General features: G+C 44.0%; 2 protein-coding genes across 6 annotated transcripts in view; both read right to left on the bottom strand.

Annotated features, from left to right (window-relative positions):
• The window catches only part of SYCP2 (synaptonemal complex protein 2), a 109,747-nt gene extending 104,223 nt beyond the window's left edge, over positions 1 to 5,524 (bottom strand). For all 5 annotated transcript variants that reach the window (XM_075011708.1, XM_075011710.1, XM_075011709.1 and 2 more), the window contains exon 1: positions 5,381 to 5,524. The gene's annotated coding sequence lies outside the window, so the exon portion shown is untranslated. The remainder of the gene's footprint in view (positions 1 to 5,380) is intronic.
• An 8,067-nt stretch (positions 5,525 to 13,591) lies between these two features.
• Positions 13,592 to 19,999, bottom strand: PPP1R3D (protein phosphatase 1 regulatory subunit 3D). Its single transcript, XM_075011970.1, has one exon. The coding sequence runs from the start codon at positions 19,192 to 19,194 to the stop codon at positions 18,304 to 18,306; it is 891 nt and encodes a 296-aa protein (XP_074868071.1). The 5' UTR covers positions 19,195 to 19,999; the 3' UTR covers positions 13,592 to 18,303.
• Between the last annotated feature and the right edge of the window lie 835 nt (positions 20,000 to 20,834).

Below are 20,834 nucleotides of genomic sequence, written 5' to 3'. Positions count from 1 at the left end.
GATGGTCCAACAAAACTTCTGTCAACAGATCACATCTACACATAAAAGCAGGTGGATCTTTTGATCCACCCTATCGACAAAAGGTCATCCCAGAGCATCTACACAGCCTTTGTTGACAATTTCTGACAACAAAATGCAATTTGTGTGTAGATGCTCCATGAGTTTTGGCAACAACACCCCAGTTTTGTCTACAAAACTCTCTAGTGTAGATGTAGTCCAAGACAGAGAAATAATAAATGCTAAAGCTTTACTTACAAAATAAAGAAAAAAAAATAAGTGTAACATTTGCAACAGTATTAACAGGTAAAATGTCAGAAGAAAGAAATATTTCAAATGACCACCAGATGTCTCTATTATCTAAAACAATGAAAATAAATTTGGAAATTTTGAGTAATTCTTGGGAGGAGCGGACTTCAGTCAGAATAGAGAGAATTCTATGATTCAGGAGGGGCTCAACATCTCAGAGGATTACAGATTACATATTATTAACAAAGAGGACCGCTTTATGTGTATCTGCATTAAAGCATGTATAGTCAGATCCCTGAAAACGACAAAAACAAAATTAAATTTCCCACAAGAAATCTGGAGTACAGAGAAAAACACACTTAGTTGTACTTTAATCAAATGAAGAAGCAGCTAGTCAAAGGAAGCTAATCTATTTCAGTTATTTGATCATTGGCCTTTTAAACCCAGGGCTATGAGCTCAATCCATGAAGGGGCCTGGGGAAAATAGATTAAAAAAAATCTGTCATGGATTGTGCTTGGTCCTGCTGAAAGGACAGGCGACTGGACCTGATGACTTCTCCAGGTCCCTTCCAGGTCTGTGAGATATGTATATCTCTCTATATATATCAGAGGGGTGGCTGAGTTAGTCTGTATCTTCAGGAACAACAAGAAGTCCTGTGGCACCTTACAGACTAACAGATATTTTGGAGCATAAGCATTCATGGGCAAAGACCTGCTTCGTCACATGCACTCATGTATCTGACCCTATATATATACAGAGCACCATAACAAGCAGGGGAAAGTGTCAAGTGTGTGTGTGTGTGTGTACTTTTCTTACTACACACACACAAACACACACACACACAATTCTTTCCCCTACTTGTTATGGCGCAAAACGTAAGTATTGTGGATATCATCAGAATCTTCTACCTTCTCTCAGTTCTTTTAGGTGAAAAGAGTCAATTATTTCAAGAATCAAGCAAATGCAGGTCAAAATACTAAAGCATGTCCTTCAGAGGGGGAAAAGGAGGTGAGGTCCCATTTCCTCCACATTTTTTACTTTCCTTATTTCCTCAGCATGACTGTGGGATGATTGTATTTTCAATTCTTGCTCCTCCTCTCCTGCCAGTTTTTTGTATAGGGTTGTTCCACAGCGAAAGCAACTGGAATGGTTGAAAGGGAATTGGATGAACAAAAAGTGAGATTTTCCTGACAGCATGACTTCAAAGGAATAGAGTTAAATAGGAAAGGAAACATTATTTTCTTTCTACTTGTTCCACATTGTATGGGTGTGGAGTTGGAAGCCTGGAATTATTTTCCATTCCCATCTACCTCTACAGTCACATTGAAGCCATGATTCTGACCATTCTGAGCAAATTGAAAGAATGATTTGTTAGAAAATCTGTCATGTAAAACTAATGAAGTCGACTGTAGGTTTTTGGTGTGGAAAGGTTGATTTGGGCCTTAGAAATGATAGCTCTAATAGAAGATCCAAAAAGAAGGTGGAAGTAAATATGTCCTAAGTGGGACGTAATATACTTCCTGAGTACATGCACCCTTCACCCTCTTTTCCTTTTAATCTACACACTAGGGCTGTGTCTACACTTGCATTCCTCTTTCAAAAGAGGCATGCAAATGAGTTGCAGATTTATATATCTGGTGCTTTATTAGCATATTCTTCTTTCAAAAGAGGCACGTCTACACAGCTTGGCTGTGGCCACACTTGGCCAAAATTTCGAAATGGCCATGCAAATGACCATTTTGAAAATTACTAATGAGACACTGAATTGAATATTCAGTGTGTCATTAGCATTAGGACGCTTCCAGCCGTGGTGCCTGCTTTCGAACGCTCACAGCTCGGCACGGCTACATGGGGTACTTTTCGAAAGGACCCCGCACCTTTCGAAATCCCCTTATTCCTCTCAGCAGAGGGGAATAAGGGGATTTCGAAAAGTGCAGAGTCCTTTCGAAAAGGACCCCTGTGTAGCTGTGCCGAGCCGCAAGCTTTCGAAAGCGACACTTTCGAAGCACCACAGCCGGAAGAGTCCTAATGCTAATGAGGCACTGAATATTCAATTCAGTGCCTCATTAGTAATCTTCAAAATGGCCATTTGTATGGCCATTCCAAAGTTTTTGCCAAGTGTGGCCACAGCCCTTTTCTTCTTTCGAAAGAAGCTCTTTTTTTTATGGGAAGAAGGGTTCTTTCAAAGATGGGGTTTACTTTTGAAAGAGCCATGTCTACACTGCTTCTCTTCTTTTGAAAGAATATGCAAATGAGGCACCAGATATGTAAATCTGCACCTCATTTGCATTTTCAATTCCCTCATTCGCATGCCTCTTTTGAAAGAGAAATGCAAATGTAGACACAGCCACGATGTTGACAGCTCATTGGAGACACTAAACAACCAAAATATAAATCATGTAGGTCAATTAAATCAAATGTAATTTAGCTGAGAAATCAAAGTGGGTAACATTTTTCAAAAGTACCTAAGTAATTTAGTAGCCTAAGCCCCATTGAAAGCCAATGAGACATAGGCTTCTAAATCACTTAGACACTTCTGAAACTTTTCTCTAGTGTTAGCTTGTAAATTATATAGAAAAATATCAATCAGGAGCCACTTTCAGATCAGAAAGCAAAACGACATACAAGATTTAGGGGGGGGGAACCTACACACATTTAAGCCTGTAGCTCATAAGAATTTAAAGGATAACAATAAGATTTAAAAAGTGAGAAAATTTGCTTGATTTTGCAAAACAGATACTTTGAAAAGTCTTTGCAAAACAGATACTAATGCAAGTCCCCAAAATAAAGTTGAGTTGTGAATATAATACTGTGAAAAAAGTTTTTGTAGATTTTGTTCTTCCTAGTCCAGTGTTTCTCATCTTAAGAGTTTTATTGAGAGACAGTTCTACTGATGTGGGCAGACTTATGAAGGGTCAGAAGTGTTTGTGCCAAAAAGCTTCAGTATCAAGTGTCATACTGGATTACCCTAAATAAATAGCTGTGAGTCTGAGATCATAAGCAGAAAAGCTAATCAGAGGAGAAGCTGGTTCTAACATTAGACTTGGTTGACAAGTTTAGCCTTGCCTTTTTTAGTCTTTGTTTTTAAATGAGTGAAGCTGGAAAGTATGTATAGTAAGATAAAATACCTGAGATGCTAATTATGTTCTAAAATAAGTTTTGCAGCTATAACCAACTCTATATAACTTCTTACTAAAAGGGAACAATTTTATTTTTCTTGTAAAGAAAAATAGAAAGGCAATAAAAACAATGGGTTTGTAAAATTAATGTTAAACAATAACATGAATATGTTTAAAACTATAAAACTACCACAGAATTAAGCAGAAGGTGAGATTATTCACGTTTATTGGAACATGAGTCCAATGACTTAGAAAAACAGCTAATAATTTTCTGGAGCTATAAAGCATAAATAACATGGAACATTTTTTCAGTAAAAAATAGAGCACTAAGGGCTGCAAAGGGATTACAATCAATTAGTGCATATATACACACATACACATTGATCCTTCAGAGCCAAAACACAGAAGTAGATAGATCCTCACTGATTAAACAAATATTGTCATTTTATCAGCAAAACTATGCTGTTATTTGGTCACTCTAACATTATGATGTCCTTAGCCACAAAATTAAACTTGTGACTGATTTTACAATTGTGTATTACTTCTGCATGTACTGGAACACATATGAAAAGAGCTCTATGATATCTATGCAAAAAATGTGTTGCCTGAAATAGAGCCATGGATACTTCATGGACTTTAATAGCATTACTTTAGCTTTACGCTAGTGTAACAATGCAGAAATTGGCCAGGTGTATAAACACTATGGCCGTTTCTACACAGGCCACTTCCTTCAGAAGTGGCATGCTAGCACACAGAGCGAAAGATGCTAATGAGGCATGGATGCAGATTCCCCATGCCTCATTAGCATAACGTCACGTGATTTGGAGTCTGGAAGACCATTCTTCCGGACTCCAAAACGCTGTGTAGAAGCGCAGCCCCCAGGGGGGCTTCTGGAAGGAAGTCCTTCTTCCGGAGGCCCCTTCTTCCTGAAAATTTTTGGGGAGAAGGGGCCTCTGGAAGACACACGTCCTTCTGGAACCCCCTCAGGGGCCGCTCTTCTACACGGCATTTTGGAGTCTGGAAGACCATTCTTCCAGATTCCAAATCATGTGACATTATGCTCATGGAGCACGGGGAATTTGTATCCACACCTCATTAGCATCTTTTGCTCCGTGTATTAGCATGCCAGAAGTGGCCTGTGTAGAAACGGCCTGTGGGTGTGTCTACACTAGGAACTAACTTCGAAGTTAGGCACTACTTTGAAGTAGCCAGCAGAGAGTCTACACACATTTTCCTTTACTTCGAAATTAACTTTGAAGTGAGGGAGCCCAACTTTGAAGTCCTTACTCCATTCTCAGGAATGGAATAATGCCCTACTTCAAAGTTTAACTTCAAAGTAAGGTGTGTGTAGACACTCAACTTCAAAGTTGCTTACTTCAAAGTAAGTAACCTCAAAGTTATTTTTGTAGTATAGACACAGCCTATGGGTGATATATGTGTGTGTCAGCACCTTATACTTTCCTATTTTACTTTATCCAACAGATTTGTGGTGTACACATAATTTAAAGAAGGAGATAAGAGAGAAAGGGGTAACATCTATTCTGATTTCATATGCAAAAAGGGGAAGGAATCAAACAGACAGCACTGTGACACTATGTATTGCTACAAGCACACCCCTTTGCATCTTCAATACGAACTTGTATATGACTATTGAAAAGTGAAACTAGCATTCTTACACTAAAGCAGTGTTTCTCAACTGTTATTTTATAAAGTATCCTTTTTCAAAAAAAAAAAAAGTACCCCCAGATGTCTCCTAATAGTATGCATACTACCAATTGAGAAATGTGGTTCTAAGGTAATCTGAGGTCCTGAAACAAGTGCCATGCAATCTTTCCAGATTACCATACCCTTTTCAGGAGTCAGGTTTGTTTTGTATAACACCGAATTACACCTCACTTAAAAACTACTTACAAAAGCATACAATAATATCACAAAAGACTACTACTGAAAACTTGCTAACTTTCTATGATCTTATTATAAAATAAATGAATTGGAATAGAAATATTGTACTTACATTTCAGCATGAGGCATGTGAAGCAATAGAAGTAAGTCACTGCTTGAGTGAACTTTTAGGTTGTACTGACTTTATCAGTAATTTTATGTAGCCAGTTGTAAAACTAGGCAAATATCTAGATGAGTTGAAGTACCTTGGTGTACCTCCAAGGGTACTCATACCACTGGTTGAGAAACACTGAACTAGAGTAATATAAATGCAATTATTTATTTAGTCAGTCATCTGCAATGCTTTATTTTCCAAATAAATTTGACAAGTCAGTGTCAGAGTTATTAATACTGATTAAAATATATATTGATAATATACATCACAGCTATAGGTTGTTCTTTTGCATTAAAAGAAGCCTTGTAACTGATGGCTCAAACATTTAAATTGTGTTGACATACACACCTGAGGTATCTGAAGTAAGTGTTTGCTCTCTGTTGAAGGAAAGCGTTGCAGATAAGAGGATAAATCTGTATTTGCATTTAGTAATTATTACAGTCTTGAAATAATCACTGCACAAATTGACAGTAACTTAATATACCCTAGGCTAGCTATTGAAGACCCATGTGACAGAAAACAACATGCTATGAGGCGAGAAATATTGCAACAGTGAAGACTAGAAAAAGTACAAATGGAAGAGTAGAAGGAGAAAGGAGATGCAGATGGGGGTAAAACTGCAAAGATATGAGTGTACGGTGTAAGAACCTGATCCAGTAAAAGACAGGGAGACAATGAAGAGAATAAAGTTGGATGTGCATGGTTGCGGGGGAAGCTGGTGGTGATCTCTTCAATATAACCAGGTTCTTAAGGGTCTCTGGTAAATTTAAATGCTTTCCTTCGGGGGTGCTGGGGCAGGGAGGGGAGGGCATGGTGTTGGGAGGGTGGGGTGTCAGGGAGGGTGAGGGGTCAGTAAGGTAGAGAGCAATTTGGAAAGTGCAGTGTCTCTCACAAACTGCAAGGAGCTCTGCAACACCTTAGCTTTCCCTGCAAGAGGTAGGCAAGCCTCTGCATAGGCAGGGAGTGAGGTTAGAGCACAGCCCTTTGAAGGGCGTGTGGAAGCTGTGTTACGGGAAGGGCTTTCCCTCCATGCACACCTGGCTTCCAGGATTATGGGGCCGGTTCTGTCAACAGAGCAGCAGGTGCACATAGATGCTCTCTGTCAACAAAGTGCTTTGGTGTGTGGGCGGAATCAGTTGACGGAGGTACTGTTGCAGTTCCTCTGTCGACAGTTACATGTAGATGTAGCCAATCACTTTATCAAATAATACATAAGAACCAGAATATAAACTAACTTATGGAAATTGTTAATGACAAAGTGTCCTCTGATAGCTAGACACAAAGAACCAAGTGATAAATATTCAAAAAGTAATTAATATGCCTCCCATTCAATATAGGTTTGCAAGGATAATACTGTGCAACTCTCCAGTAATATAGTACAATTCCTCTTTAACTGAAGTTAATGTAATTAGTATGTGTAATATGAATAGAACTTAACCTAACATCTATTAAGGTAAAGCAGTTTAAGAAAATATAGTGCCACATTGAAAAAAAAAGATGTAAGCATATTTCAGATATTCCCCAGCAGCTAGTAAATATTTTTTCCCCATTGTCACCATTTGCCAACATAAGTGATGAAAAGGAGTGGGGTCTTGTTTACTTCTATAGACAACAAGACTATTCTGACAGCTGATCTGTGATGGACTCTCACTCTTTTTTTTATTGAGAAGGGACTGGCCTGTCCCAGGCACCCAACTCCAAGAGAGGGTTCCTTCCTGCTTGTGAATCCCAAGTGGAAATAGGTCCCTCCCTCTTGCCTACTTAGGATTCTGGCTCTCTTTGAGTGGTTAGGCTTAGGGCACATCTACGCTACAGGGAAAGTCGAAGTAAGTACACAATTTCAGATATGTTAATTAAGTAGCTAAAGTCGACATACCTTAATTCAGGCTTCAGCACTGTCTCCACTAAGGGAGGTTGATGGAGTCTGTGCTCCTGTCAACTTCTCTTACTCCTAACTGGGGGCAGGAGTACCATGGTCAACAGGGGCGCCAAGTAAATTTGATGTAGCATGTTCCTACAAGGAGCACTAAATCTAACTCCAGAAGATCGACCATGACAGGTTGATCTTCCCTGTAGTATAGACGTACCTTTAGGCACCAACCCTCTCCTCAGCATTTCCTGCTGGCTAGCTTAAAGGCCCTTACTCAGCTTTCCAGCTTCTGTGAATCCCATGATTAGAAACCTAAATCCCCTCACATGGTGAAAAGAGAACCTAGAAATCTAACTCAGAGCTGAGGATCAGCAGGATGCCTAAAATGAGGCACTGCTATACTGAGCCTAAGTCCACTTTGTCAATTTAGTCCACTGTGTCTGAAATTTCCATATTTATTTGAATTGGCTGTATTAAGCAAGACCATCTTATTTATTTGCAAAGTAACTTTAGTCTCTGACTCTTAATGACAACAGTGTGCTAACTTGCTTATCAAGGTTTCCAACCCGTGTATTTGCAAACAACAAAAGTATCATAGAGCAATGACACCATAAAACACTGAAAAAGGAATGCTTTGTAGCTACTACTTTATAATAAAATTATGTGTCAATTTATTTTAATGGATTAAGCATTTTACAGAATATTTAACGTCCACAAAGCATTATTATATATACGAAAGCCAAAGTATATTTTCTTTTAGTGCAGTGGTAAATTGCATTCAATTTTAGTCTGTACAATATTGGCCTTGTCTACACATGCCCCAAACTTCAAAATGGCCATTTGCATGGCCATTTCGAAGTTTGGGGCACGTGTAGACGTAGCCATTAGACTGATAATGACAATACCTTTACCCTCTTCTCCTTGGCACATATTCCATTTTTAATTTTAAAAAAATGAATGTGAAGAATCCTTGCAAGATACATATTCAATTACTGCATGAATATCTTAAATATAATTTGATTTGTAAGAGTACATTATGTGACAATAATCTGTCTGTAAAGAGTTCACTCTTGCAAAATTTGTACTCTGAGAAGGGAAACACTCAATTTCACAATAGCACATCTGGAGAAGTTTAGTTGCCTGGTGAATTTACAAAGATGGTCACACATTTACCTTCAGAATCCAACAAGATGTGCTATGTGCCCTTGGAGTGAATGGCTCTAAAGCTGCTAATGATCAGAATATGTGTGAGGAAAAATTATATAAAAGCAGGAAGCTGTCATATATCATATGCCATGATAGGAACCATTACTAGTGTGTGAATATTTATCAACTTAAAAGCATCTAAAAAAAAAAGCCCTGTCACATATCAAATTAATGCAAGATAGCTCAGTTCAACTTCATGCTCAGTCAACTCAACCCATGTAGTCAGTAATGTTATACAGTTAATTTAATAAGAGTTACGTCTAACTCTCCTATCTCCAGAAGTGAGAGTTATGCAACCTGGTAACAGGCACAACCAGACTTGCATACTAGTGGACAAATATTTGAGTTCTTGCTCAGTCTTGTCAGATCAATGCTACAGAAAGGGAGAGACACTATACAAGTACCATATGTTGAAAGGCCTTACAGCTCAGTCACTTCTGTGTTCTACCCTCTCCTACAGATATTGCAAGGTATATGACATACCCTTTACACTGAGAGTTTCAACTTTTCATAATCTGGCAGCATTATTACTGCACACTGCCTGCATTCACATTAAGTTTTTTTTAAAACATTTGCCAGCACTTAGCACAATATCTACTCATGGAAGCCAGCAGTGCGTTTCTATGATAAGCCAATGGTAGCCAACAGGTTTTAGTAGCATCCATCATAGAATGGTGTTTAGTAGAATAATCAGAAAAGAAAGATTTCTAATGATTTACCTATGAGCAAATCAGTGTTTCTTGTAAATGGAAGAAAAGCCCTTATGATCTGAATAAATGACTATGTCAAAACAGCACTTTCTTGCTCAACGTAAGTGCTTCGTGTGTGCTTTCCATTTCACCTGCTTACTTTTCTGACAAGAAGTAAAGACCCAGATGGACAGTTCTTATTCATGTTGGCAAACACATGAGTAGTCCCCATTACTTTAATAGAACTATGCAAGTAAGAAAGTGTTTTGCATTGCAAGGAGTACACATTTGGATTCAAGGTGAACAGATGCAAACTGGAGCCATTGACAGAGAGTATGTTCTGGCATTGGATTGTGCTCTGCCTTATGTGGGTACCCACAGAATCTTATACTCTTCCTGGAACCCCTACAGGGGTTATATGCAATCCCAGTCCTTGTACTTGCAGGACACAAGAGCTGCTACAGTCTGTTAACACACCTGTCCTCTGACTTATATCTGGAGGACAGGAAAGCAGGTAAGAACCATGGGCTGTGTCTGCACTACAAAATAACTTTGAAGTTGCTTACTTCGAAGTACAACTTCACCCCCCTCAGTGAGGACGATGCCATCACTGTCCTGCTCAGCCTGCTGGCCACGCTGCTCACCAGGCAGCACCAGCAGCACAGGCAGCTAGCTCCCATGGGATCCCGCCTTGAGGTCCTTACCACCCTCATGCTGCCCCCTCCGTCCCCCCTGATCTGGAGCCAGTGGGCAGATGCCACCAGCACCAAATGGTGGGACCGGCTGGTGCTGGAGGACTGGGACAACGAGCGGTGGCTCAGGAATTTCAGTATGAGTTGGCAGACATTCGAGGACCTCTGCCATTGGCTCACCCCAGTCCTCCAGCACCGGGACACCTGTATGCGGCCAGTGTGCCCGGTGCAGAAGAGGGTGGCCATCGCACTATGGTGGCTGGCCACCCTCAACAGCCACAGATCTGTTGGCCACCAATTTGGCATAGGCAAGGCCACCGACTGAGCAGTGCTGAAGGAGGTATGGCCAGCCCTCACCATGGACCCACCCAGGGAGGGGGTGACCTGGCAGGGGGCAGGGGGCTCCTAGTCTAGTGGTCATGGATGTCCACCCTCTTTCCCCTACAGGGCGTCCAAGCCATCAACACAGTGCTCCTGCGACATGTCATGACCCTGGGGGACCTGGGTCTCCCCAACTGTTTTGGAGCCCTGGATGGGAGGCATATTGCAATCCAGGCTCCGGACCACAGTGGGGCCACCTACATAAACAAGAAGGGGTACCACTCAGTGGTACTCCAGGCCCTGGTGGACGCGAGGGGCCATTTCCTGGATGTGTGTGTGGGGTGGCAGGGCAGATCCCACAATGCCCAGGTGTTCCAGAATTCGTGGCTGGGATGCCAGATGCAGGAGACCACGTATGTCCCCCTGTGGGAGCACCCACTTGGGGACATCATGATGCCCCCCTGCATCGTGGCCAATGCCACTTACCCGCTGCACCCGTGGCTCATGTGGCCCTATACCAGCCACACCATGCTGGCCCAGGGCATCTTTAACGGTTACCTCAACCATGCCAGGGGCACAGTCGATCAGGTGTTCGGGAGGCTGAAGGGGAGATTTCGGTGCCTCCTCACTAGGCTGGACGTCAGCCTCCCGAATACCCCTGTGGTCATTGCCACCTGCTGTGCCCTCCATTATTTGTGGAGGGCCGCTGGGAGCCCATGCAGGGCTGGGCTGTGGACCGGGGGCTGGCTATGAGCAGCCGACTGCTGCCCTGTGCCATGAGGCACACCAGGATGGAGTCAGAGCCTGGGATGCCCTGTGCCGGGCTTTCACACAGGGCCAGCTCTGATCCCCCCGGCCACACACCACACCACACCACCCTGCACCCTTCCCCACCTCCAGGAAGCACCATGGACATGGGCTAGGGTGGGAACGGGAAGCTTTAATGGGGGAAATAAACTAACATACAGTACTGAATGTAATGTGGAAACCTTTGTGTGCACGGGGGGACTGGTTGGCAGTGGGGAGGCGGGGGCTTGGGTGGGGGACTGGACTGGAGATGGAGGCTGGGATGGGGGTTGGGTCACTTGGTTTGAGGCATGGGAGGCTGGGAGCCACGTCGGCCATGGCTGCCCCGGGACTGAGTTCCCTTGCAGGGCTGTGATGGGGCCGGAACCACGGGGAGGTAGGGCTGGGGTGGGGGTGCTGCGGGCTCTGCCCCCACAGGGTAGACAGGAGGGGCCACTGGGGCTGGGCCAGGAGATCCTGCCTCCATCATCAGCCACTGGGCCAGCTCAAGCTGCTCAGCTGGCAACAGGTCCACCGCACGTCGGGCGGTGTGGCTGGAGGGGCAGCTGCAGGATGGGCTGGTGAGGGGGCGGAAGGCTGGGTGCGGCGGCCAGCCAAGGCCTGGAGCATGGCATCTATGCTGTTGGCCAGCCTCACCCCCACGTCTCGCTCCACCTCCAGCCATTCCTGCAGCACGCCGGTCAGGTCCTGCACAACCACCTGGTTGGCGGCCATCTCCTCATCCCTCCACCGCCGTGGGGGGATGCAGGCTGGGGCAATGGGGCAGCCTGCTGGCCTTCCGCAACTGTGGCCCGTTCAGGACTGCAGGGATGGCCAGCTGGTGAGGGACCTGTGGAGACAGGAGGGGCTGGGGTACAGATCATGAACGCTGGCTCCCGACTCAGGGGTGGGGGCTGGATCTCCTGCTCCCTTGCCCCCTGCCCTGCCTCCCTGCCGCCCAATGACCCGTGGGATCCCGGATACCCAGGGGTTCCCACTTGGCAAGGATCAGCCCATGCTCCCCTCTCCCCCATCCACAGGTGTGTGGACTGTGGGGCTATTCTGGGAGGGGCCCCATCCCCATCCCCATCCCTTGCAATGTCCCACTTGCCCCGAACATACCAGCTGTGACCTCCTGGGACTCAGGTGAGGCCCGGCTCGATGATGTCCGGCTCGTGTTCCGGAGGGAGGGCGATGACAAGGGTCCCATCGCTGGAGCCCCCATCATCGCCCTCGGTCTCAGTGGGCTGGTCTCTACACGGGGGGCTGGTGATGCCGGAGGGGCCCACCTCCTCACCGCTGTCTGTGGCGGGGGGTGGGGGAGACGGAGGTGTCCACTATGTGCTCTGGGCTGGCCACCTCTTTCAGCCCCAGGAGCCTGTGCAGCTCCTGGTAGTGGGGGCAATGGATGTGCTGTGCCCCTGACCAGCTGGCAGCATCATGGGCCTTAATATATGCCTGGCACAGCTGCTTTACTTTAATTCGGATGCTGCTACTGAGCTGATCAGGGTGTCCATGGGCGGCAAGACCACTGGCCAGCCAGTCAAATGCCTCAGCATTGCACTGGCGGGTTCTGATTTGCCGCAGGACCTCCTCCTCCCCCCACAGAGCAAGGAGGTCCTTAAGCTCTGCCTCTGTCCAGGGGGGTCCCCTCCTGGTGCCGCCCTTGCCTGTGCCCTGTGATTCTTGGGACCCCGTCTCTGGGGCCCCCGGAGGAGGAGGGGGGTCCTGTCATGCAGGCATGGTAGGTAGGGGCTGCAGAGGCTGGTGGATGCTTCAAGCAGGGGCAGTCCAGGGCACAGCTCATGCTGCCCCTGCTTGTGGCACACTTTCAGCTTCCTGCCTGGGGTTGCCGGGGAGCTGCTTCCTTTTACAGCCCTGCCTGGGCTGGCCAGACTGTCTCCATTCTCCAGGCGGGGGGCCCTCCTTGGAGGACTCCTTACTTTGAAGTAAGGACTGCAGAGCGTCTACACACATTAACTTCAAAGTTACAGGTTGAAGTAAGCCACTACTCCATTCCCAGGAATAGAGTAGTGACTTCAAAGTTAGCCTCCCTTACTTTGATGTTAACTTTGAAGTAAGGAAAAGCATGTGTAGACACTTTGCAGGCTACTTCAAAGTTAATTTGTAGCATAGACACAGCCATGATGTACCCTTTCAAAGTACAGACATTCACAGTCCCAGGAACACTGTGCTTGCTTCTAATTGATCTGGCAATGTGACTTAACAATACAATGTATACCTAACCTTGGAACCTCACAGTGGCATTTTTTAAGAATGGTTTTTTCAAAGTATTACTGCAATTCAGCTTCTTCTAATACTCTACAAGAGCTTTAGGTTATGCTGTAATAAAGACTAATATATAAATTATGATTAAGGCTACAAATCTGTCCTGGAGCAAACTGACCTCTGGAACAGTTGATCTTCAACCAGCCCCCAGATCACTGGAACAGCTGACCAGCAGCCAGCCCTTAGCCAGGATCAGCAGCTAAAGTTGAGTCAGCCCCCTCACCACCACACAAGCAGTGCTCTGTGCCCCTCCCCGCTATAAGTTCAAAGGTTAAAGTTCTGGATAGATTGTGGGATTTTGTTTATTGTCCAAAAATGACAATGGCAGAATCTGAACCTTAATTATGATACTTATAACTGGATACTTGGTAATTCTGCACCCTTGTAATTGAAAATAATTTATATAGAAAATGTGTAGAAAACATAGCTAGCATCTCAGTCATTTATCATGAATATCTACATGCAGGGCTGCTCTGACTTTCAGAGGAGATGAGTAATTACAACTCCAGCTGAATTACGTGGGAGGACAGGTTCCTGGCATCTCTGATAGGCAGACAGACCTCATTGTATAAAGTGCACATTGTACTGAATAACACAATACATTAGTAGAAACATTAAGTCATAATACCTAAATTTTAGATTTGTTTATTTTTCTTTGTTAAATTGATCAAAAGGCACATAAGCAGAGACTTCAGTAGTAGTGTTTGCTAGAGCAAACTATCTGAAAAGCAAATTCCAATTATAATATGAAATGCCATACAGGTTTCAAATTCTGGAGACGACAGAGTGATTTCTTTTAAAAACAATGTGCAAGCATTCAACATGGGAATTTTACCTACCCTGTAAGCTTGCCTAACACTACAGTGTTAAATTTCATGATGGTAACACTGACTTGAGAAATGTGAATTTTGCTTAGAAATTAAGATTGATTATATAGCTATGTATTTAGCAACACTATAAACATTTTGCAATGCAAAATTATAAAGAATGTAAGAACATAGGCCCAACTTAACTGGCAATCAATGGATTCTGTTCTACAAAGTAACACACTGAACTACCATTAGCTTAAACCAGAATTGAGTTTTAACAGCACTTTGCAAGAGATGCTCATCAACTTACAGAAGTGGTCTCCATGACTTAAGTGTGATTTTCAAAGGAACCTATGGGACTTGGGCACCTGATCCCCTTACATGCCTTCGAACATTCAAGTTTTGTTAATTCTAAATTATTTGGCCAGTTTTAGACTATCACAAAGGTTATGTTACCACTAAATTAATGTATAACAAACATTTTATATCAAATAAAGTATCTGAAAGTGTATACCTGTTTATATAAATTCTAGGCTTGTGTCAAAACCAAAAGCTATGTTAGCCAAGCTTGAATGGTTTGTTGTCTTTGCATGACACCCAAGATGGTATTACTGGTTTATGTACTGTATATTATTAATAATAGGCTATTTTTACAAAATTCTTTAAACTCTTCCAAGACTTTTTCAGCTGCTGTGCAAAACCTGGGCCTGGGTCTTTCCCTTTTCAGTTCTACATTTTATCCTGCCAGTCTAGGCTTTCAATAGCTCTTGCCAGCATCTGTATAGCAATTTAACTTTCAGTTCCTGTAATATTAGGCTTGAGATACAGTTTAGTTTCTCATGTTCCACCTCTAGCTTTATTTTTTTCAACCAGATGGACAAATACCAGGCTCAACAATGTTTCATTTCTTGACTCTGCAACATTCAACTAAACAGTACTTAATAATGCTACCTCACACAGAAGACTGAATCAGCTCTCCTATTTCCAACTTTTTAGTTCCAGGTGGTTCAACCTTTTAGCTAAAGCATGCAGGCCATTCCCTCCAGCATGATAGTTCATTGCATTACTATAATGTCATTGGACCAGCCCTGTTGACTTTTTTTGAAGAATAGGCATTGAAAGTTAAAAGCTGGTATAGATCCAAAGACACAGACTGAGCACTATGAATGTTTGATTGTAAAAGTTTGACATACTTTGCCATTGCAGAGCTAGGAAAAGCAAAATAAGCAAAAAAGTTTAAGCTAGTTTGGAAGCTTGTTAACACTCTGTCAGATAGGTACCCAGCAATTGAATGTGCTGTCTATTTTAGTTAACTGTCAGATAAGAAAGTTCAGGGAGTTTAAAATTACTTACCTATATTAGGACAGCAGATTCCTAGGATTTTTTTTTTAATTATAGCAACAAAATGCAATAATGCAAAAGGACTTTAAATGGAGCAGAAAATCCTCCTTTCCTATAGGGCCTACTTGGTCAATGAAGAGTTGTCACAGCAACTCTACTCTGGCCCTTCTCCCTCCAGGACCTAGGCTTAGGGTTGGTGTTGGGTGAGTAGCCAGAGCTCACTACAGTTATTTTCTGCTTTTCAGGACCAAAAGGAGCAGGGCCTAGCAAAACTAAGAATATAGGTAGTTCAATTGTAGCCTAAAAGCACCTTTACCATGTTATCTCATTCATGCTGCAGAGTAATTGGGAATGATACCACATATAAGCTAAGGGGGAAATATTTCAATAAAGAAATATGCTCTAAAATGTTTCCCCAACTGATCATAATACAATTTCATAGAAGGAACATTGTCTATTAGGTCTGACTTGTGCCATAATACTAGACAGTTTGGAGCCTGTCAACTAAACATTAACATCAACAAGCAATCAAGTCATATGAAAATGATATATACATTCTGTACGTGTTCTTATGATAGGTTATAATGCACTTACTACAGATATCATCACCCTCTTTGCAAGGATGTCAACACATTTATAAAAAGTGGGTTTTATGCCTACTTTACATAAGAAAAACAGATTGTGGAGAGGTTGAATGACTTGTCCAAAGTCATATAAAAACCTGTAGAAAAGTGGGAAACAACCCAGATTTTCAGATTGCCACTCTTTACTCTTTTGACCAGTAAAATATCCTAATGGTATGCATTGGGATAGCTCCCTGACAAGATTTTTATCTTTCAAAAAGTGTACTGAATTGGCCACCAATGCACAAGAGTGAGAAACATCATTTGTCAGTGGCAGATGGTGATAGACAGTTGAAACTTGAAAATGAGGAATTCTAAAAGTTACCTAAAAAATGTAGGTACATTTAAAAAAAAAACAAAACAGATTCTCTTTGACTTCCAAAATTTTTTCTACTGACTTCTTGTTCAGTTTGATAAAAATAATGTTAGAATGGTATGTTAAAAGTGTTTGTTTAAAAAAAAAAAAAAGACCCAAAGCTGATTAAGGTTGAATGGCATTTCCAGTCCAGTTTTTTTTAGTATGCATTTTTTCAAAAGTAATTGTTTCTTTCTTTAATGAACTCTTAAAAACAAAAAGCAGTAGCACTTTAAGTTGCATAGGAGTTAGATGCCAATTATTCATTAGGTGTTTAACAACCTAAGGCTGCATTGGTTAACATGGGTGTTTAAAATATTTGTATTAGGATAAAACTGGCTGTGTGTGTTGCTTAGGGCCTTAATTTTCAGAAGTGATTCTGGTTCCTGAATTTTTCATATCCAAGTTGAGATACCTGAAAGAGGCTCTGCTTTCCAGAAAGTGCTGAGCATATGCTTTGTGAAAATCAGTACCCTTCAAGGTGTCTTTAGCTGAGCTCTCCAAATTCGGTCACCCAAAATCACTAATTAATCCGTTTTTAATATTTAGGCTGTATTAATAAGTATCTAGCTTTCTGAGTTTTTCTGCACATTTTCATAACTGCAGATATTTCCTATTTTCCACAATGAAGCCGTACACATATCACATCATTTTATGGGATCAAATCCTCTACAACAAAAAAGCAGAGCAACAGGCAAAATACTGAGAAGATCATTTTCTCCAAGAGGCTGCTATGTTCCCACTCCAGTAGAGGGGAGACTTCTGCTTGTGAATCCAAGCAGATATGGATTTACCAGTCAAGCTGTAAGTTCCCATTTTCTGCAAGAAAAAAGGGAGCCCATAACTTCTTGTACCACCGTTTTTTTTTATACCAAGTGGCTAATTTTAGGATTCACAGTTCTATGGCAATAGTGTATTGGGATGGACTGGTAGAAATCACAACTGCTAGGCTTTGTTTCATGTTTCTGTAACAGATACATGTTGTAGTCCTAGCACTCACCCTCTTAGGTTTCTTCCCCACGTAGGCACATATGGGTAATGATGCTTTTTTCATTAACATTTGGATTGGACTTTGAGATCCTTGGATGGAAGGTGCAATTAAAAAAGTGTAAGTGCTCCAGTTAGGTTTAGTGAACATAGTTATGCAAGAAACGAATAAGTTTCTATTTGAAAATTATATCCAGAGAACTGCTTTAACCTTGCCTTGAAAATATCAGGCCTTTTCCAAGAAGGCCCAGCCTCATGGCTCAAGATACACATCTTAGCAAGAATCATTCTGATTCAATCAATGACAGACTTTAAGAGAGGGAGGGGAAAAAAATCCCAACATCACAGGTTAAAACTTTACGTATGGGGACACCATCAGGTAGCTTCAAATCCATCATTAGGTTTTGTTAAATAATAATAAAAACAAGTTATCAACAGAAATATTTTATGTGTTTAAATAGACTTACAAATAATTTGGCTATAAACATTGCTCCGCAGTGTTTGCAGAATTGGCATTCTGCAATACCACAAACAATACTTGAACGAAAAATGTAAAATAGGTGAGCTTTACTGAAGTGCAAAGAGTTAAACAGTATAAAATGGTGAAAAGTAAACTGGAGTTTTCAACTTTGTTCATGTAAAGACTTAGTAACAAATACATTTTCTTTCTCATGTATTAACCTGACAATGCCCCTTTTAGCATGTTCTGTCCTGGGTTACATTCTCTGAAATCTCCTTGCATCCCTTGAAATCTTATGGGCTATAAATCCATGCAGTTTTGGCCCTTTATCCTTTCTGAAGCTCTTTTGAAACATCATTGCCTCCTGAAGGATTTCTGTGATGTCAGAGAAGCAGAGAGGAACGCCAAAGAAGCAATGGCCACTGAAGCCATCTTATATCCATATCTTCTTGCTCAGATGAAATGGATCCAGCTCTCCTCACATTCCCTAGGCATCTTGAGAGGGTGACTCCTGCAGGTGAAGCTATAGTTCTTACCTTGGTTGTTATCCCAATACTCCTGCCCATTGACCTGATATCTCACTGCAAACTGGACCACAGAGCACAATTGGAGGAGGAAAGGAGGCATGGGGAGAAAGAAAGTGAAGACATCAGCTTGACTCTTCCCATCCTTGGCAGGGTTGCTGTTGTGCCAGTGAGCACATACTTCATGCATGCTCTTCCACTCATTGAAGGTGTAGCGAACTGACACCTGCTTCTCAAAGGCCATATTGAGGACCTGGACAGTGCCTCTGAGCCCCAGGTCTGAACTGGTCACATATTCTAGACACACCAGCTGCTGATGGAGGCGGGTGGAGAAGTCTGCACAGTCCACAGGCTGCTGGAAGTCAGGCACCAAGAAATGCATGGTGAACTCCATGTCAAGCTGGCTGCAGCAAAGATCTGAATTAATGGAAAGCCTGGATAGAACATGCAAGGGGATGAATGGATCCTCCCCAACCTGAAAGACTTTCACTTCAGCCAGCTCCAAGCCCAATGCATCAGCAAATCTCACCCGGTTGATGCGGCTTCTGCTACACCCAGGAACACGACATTGTGCTGCAGTACTCTTCAACCTCTCAGGGGAGGTGGGCAAAGATCTGGCTCGTCGACGTATGATAGGCCTCAGGTGTGGGTCACAACTGAGAGTAGTATTGTTCTGAAGGTGACTTGGTTGTAGCTCTCTCTTGGGTGGCTCGTGCTCCTGCTGCCACCTGCCTGGACCCAGTATTTCTTCAGCTCTTAGCATGTTCTGATGCAGATCAGAAAGATAACTGGAGCTCTTCCGAGGGACACGTACCTCCATTGTTTCCTGGAGGCCGGGCAATAAGGTTGACACCACAGCTACTGAAAACTGACCGTGCTCCAGAATGACAGCAGCCACAGGGGCACTTACTGCGTATTTGAGGCTATTGCACTGGATGGTGCAATAATTGGTTCACTAACATTAACTGATGTGGTACAGTTTGTTGCAATAGATGACGGATATCTGGAAGCTATTGCGCTAGCTGGAAGCAAATTTGAGGCTAATGCACTGGATGGAAGGATGTTCTGGCACTGGGTGGAGAATTCCAGGCTAAAAGGCTATTACATTGAATGGTGGAGCACTCATAGCTGTTCTCAGGGTGAGGAGGAATTCCAGGCTGTCACTCTGGATGCTGATGGACTTGAGGTGGATGAAAGCTGACGACAGCTGTGCTGGATGCTGGCAGACTCAAGGCTGTTGCACTGATTGGAAAACTGCAAGCTGCTATGATAGGCACTAAGAAGTTTGAGACCATTGCACAGACGGAGCACTGGAAGCTGGATGATACGAGACTCTCACACACGCCGGAGGGGTCGTGGAGTTACTGGGCTGCGAGAAGGTAAAACGGAGGCTGTTGCATAGGCTGGAGGAGACTGGAGACTGTCAGGATCTGGTGGAGGAATCGATGCTGTGGCACCGGTTAGAGGAGAAGAAATCCAGATTTGAGGAGGCGCTGCAGCTCACCTCCACCCCCGCCCGAGGGCCCCAAGGCAGGAGCCAAAACTCAGCCCCGGCAGCCGGGTCCCAGGGCTGCACCGCCCTACTAATCAGCTGACAGGTTGTTGCTCAGCCAGCCACCCTTGCAACACTTTCCAACAGCGGCACGCAAACCACGCCCCCTCCGGCGTTCCACTCTGCGGCAACGCCCACCTCGGGGCCCTCTTTGTGGTAGTGGGCGCGCGCCTCCTTCCTCTCGCCCAGGGACAACCAGTACCGCCCGCCCCTCAGCGCATGCGCAGCGATAGAAAGGAAGCCGCTCTGGCTGCTCTTTATTTCCTTTTACGAGTTGGTGGAACACACGTCCGAGAGCAGGAAGAGGTCCCGTGCGGAGGGGCGGGGCAAAGGCGGGACAACACTCCCGCAGAGTGCGCCTGGGGGTTTTGGTCCGCTCCGCGGCGCGGGCGTCTGTGAGGAGTCTACGCCGGTGGGTCTGTGGTGCTCGGCTCCAAGCGGGCCCGGCCCACCTGTCCCAGGGGACCAGGCTCGGCGGGGCCGATCTGCTCAGCGGCTTGCGCTGGCGGCGGGCAGGGCTGCTGGAGTGACTTGGTCGGGGTGTCTTTCCCGCGGCACCTTTCAGGCCTTCCTCCCACCAGCTGCTTCCTCCACCCCTGCCGCCCAGCCAGTCCTGATCCCACCCCCCGCGCCAAACACACATAGGACTGAACACAGACCCCCTCCTGACACCCTACTCTGGCTCAAGCCACCCCTCCCCAGCAAGTGCAAAATATCCCCACCCCTTCGTTCGCAGACCTGGAGGGAGAAGGGGGCAGACAGGAGACACTGGGCGTCATTGGGGGCTGTTGGGATGCCGGATGCACTCGGAGCCCCACAGTCACACAGCCTGCCCTGCCCCAGGAAGCAATAGGAGGCAGTAACCATAACGGATCGCTTCCACACCCACTGGCTGCGTGCTGAGCCCC

Source organism: Carettochelys insculpta, chromosome 17 (assembly GCF_033958435.1).
Source record: "Carettochelys insculpta isolate YL-2023 chromosome 17, ASM3395843v1, whole genome shotgun sequence".
Taxonomy (NCBI): domain Eukaryota; kingdom Metazoa; phylum Chordata; order Testudines; family Carettochelyidae; genus Carettochelys; species Carettochelys insculpta.
Note: the sequence above shows the minus strand (reverse complement) of the source record. Positions and strands in the feature narration are given on the sequence as shown.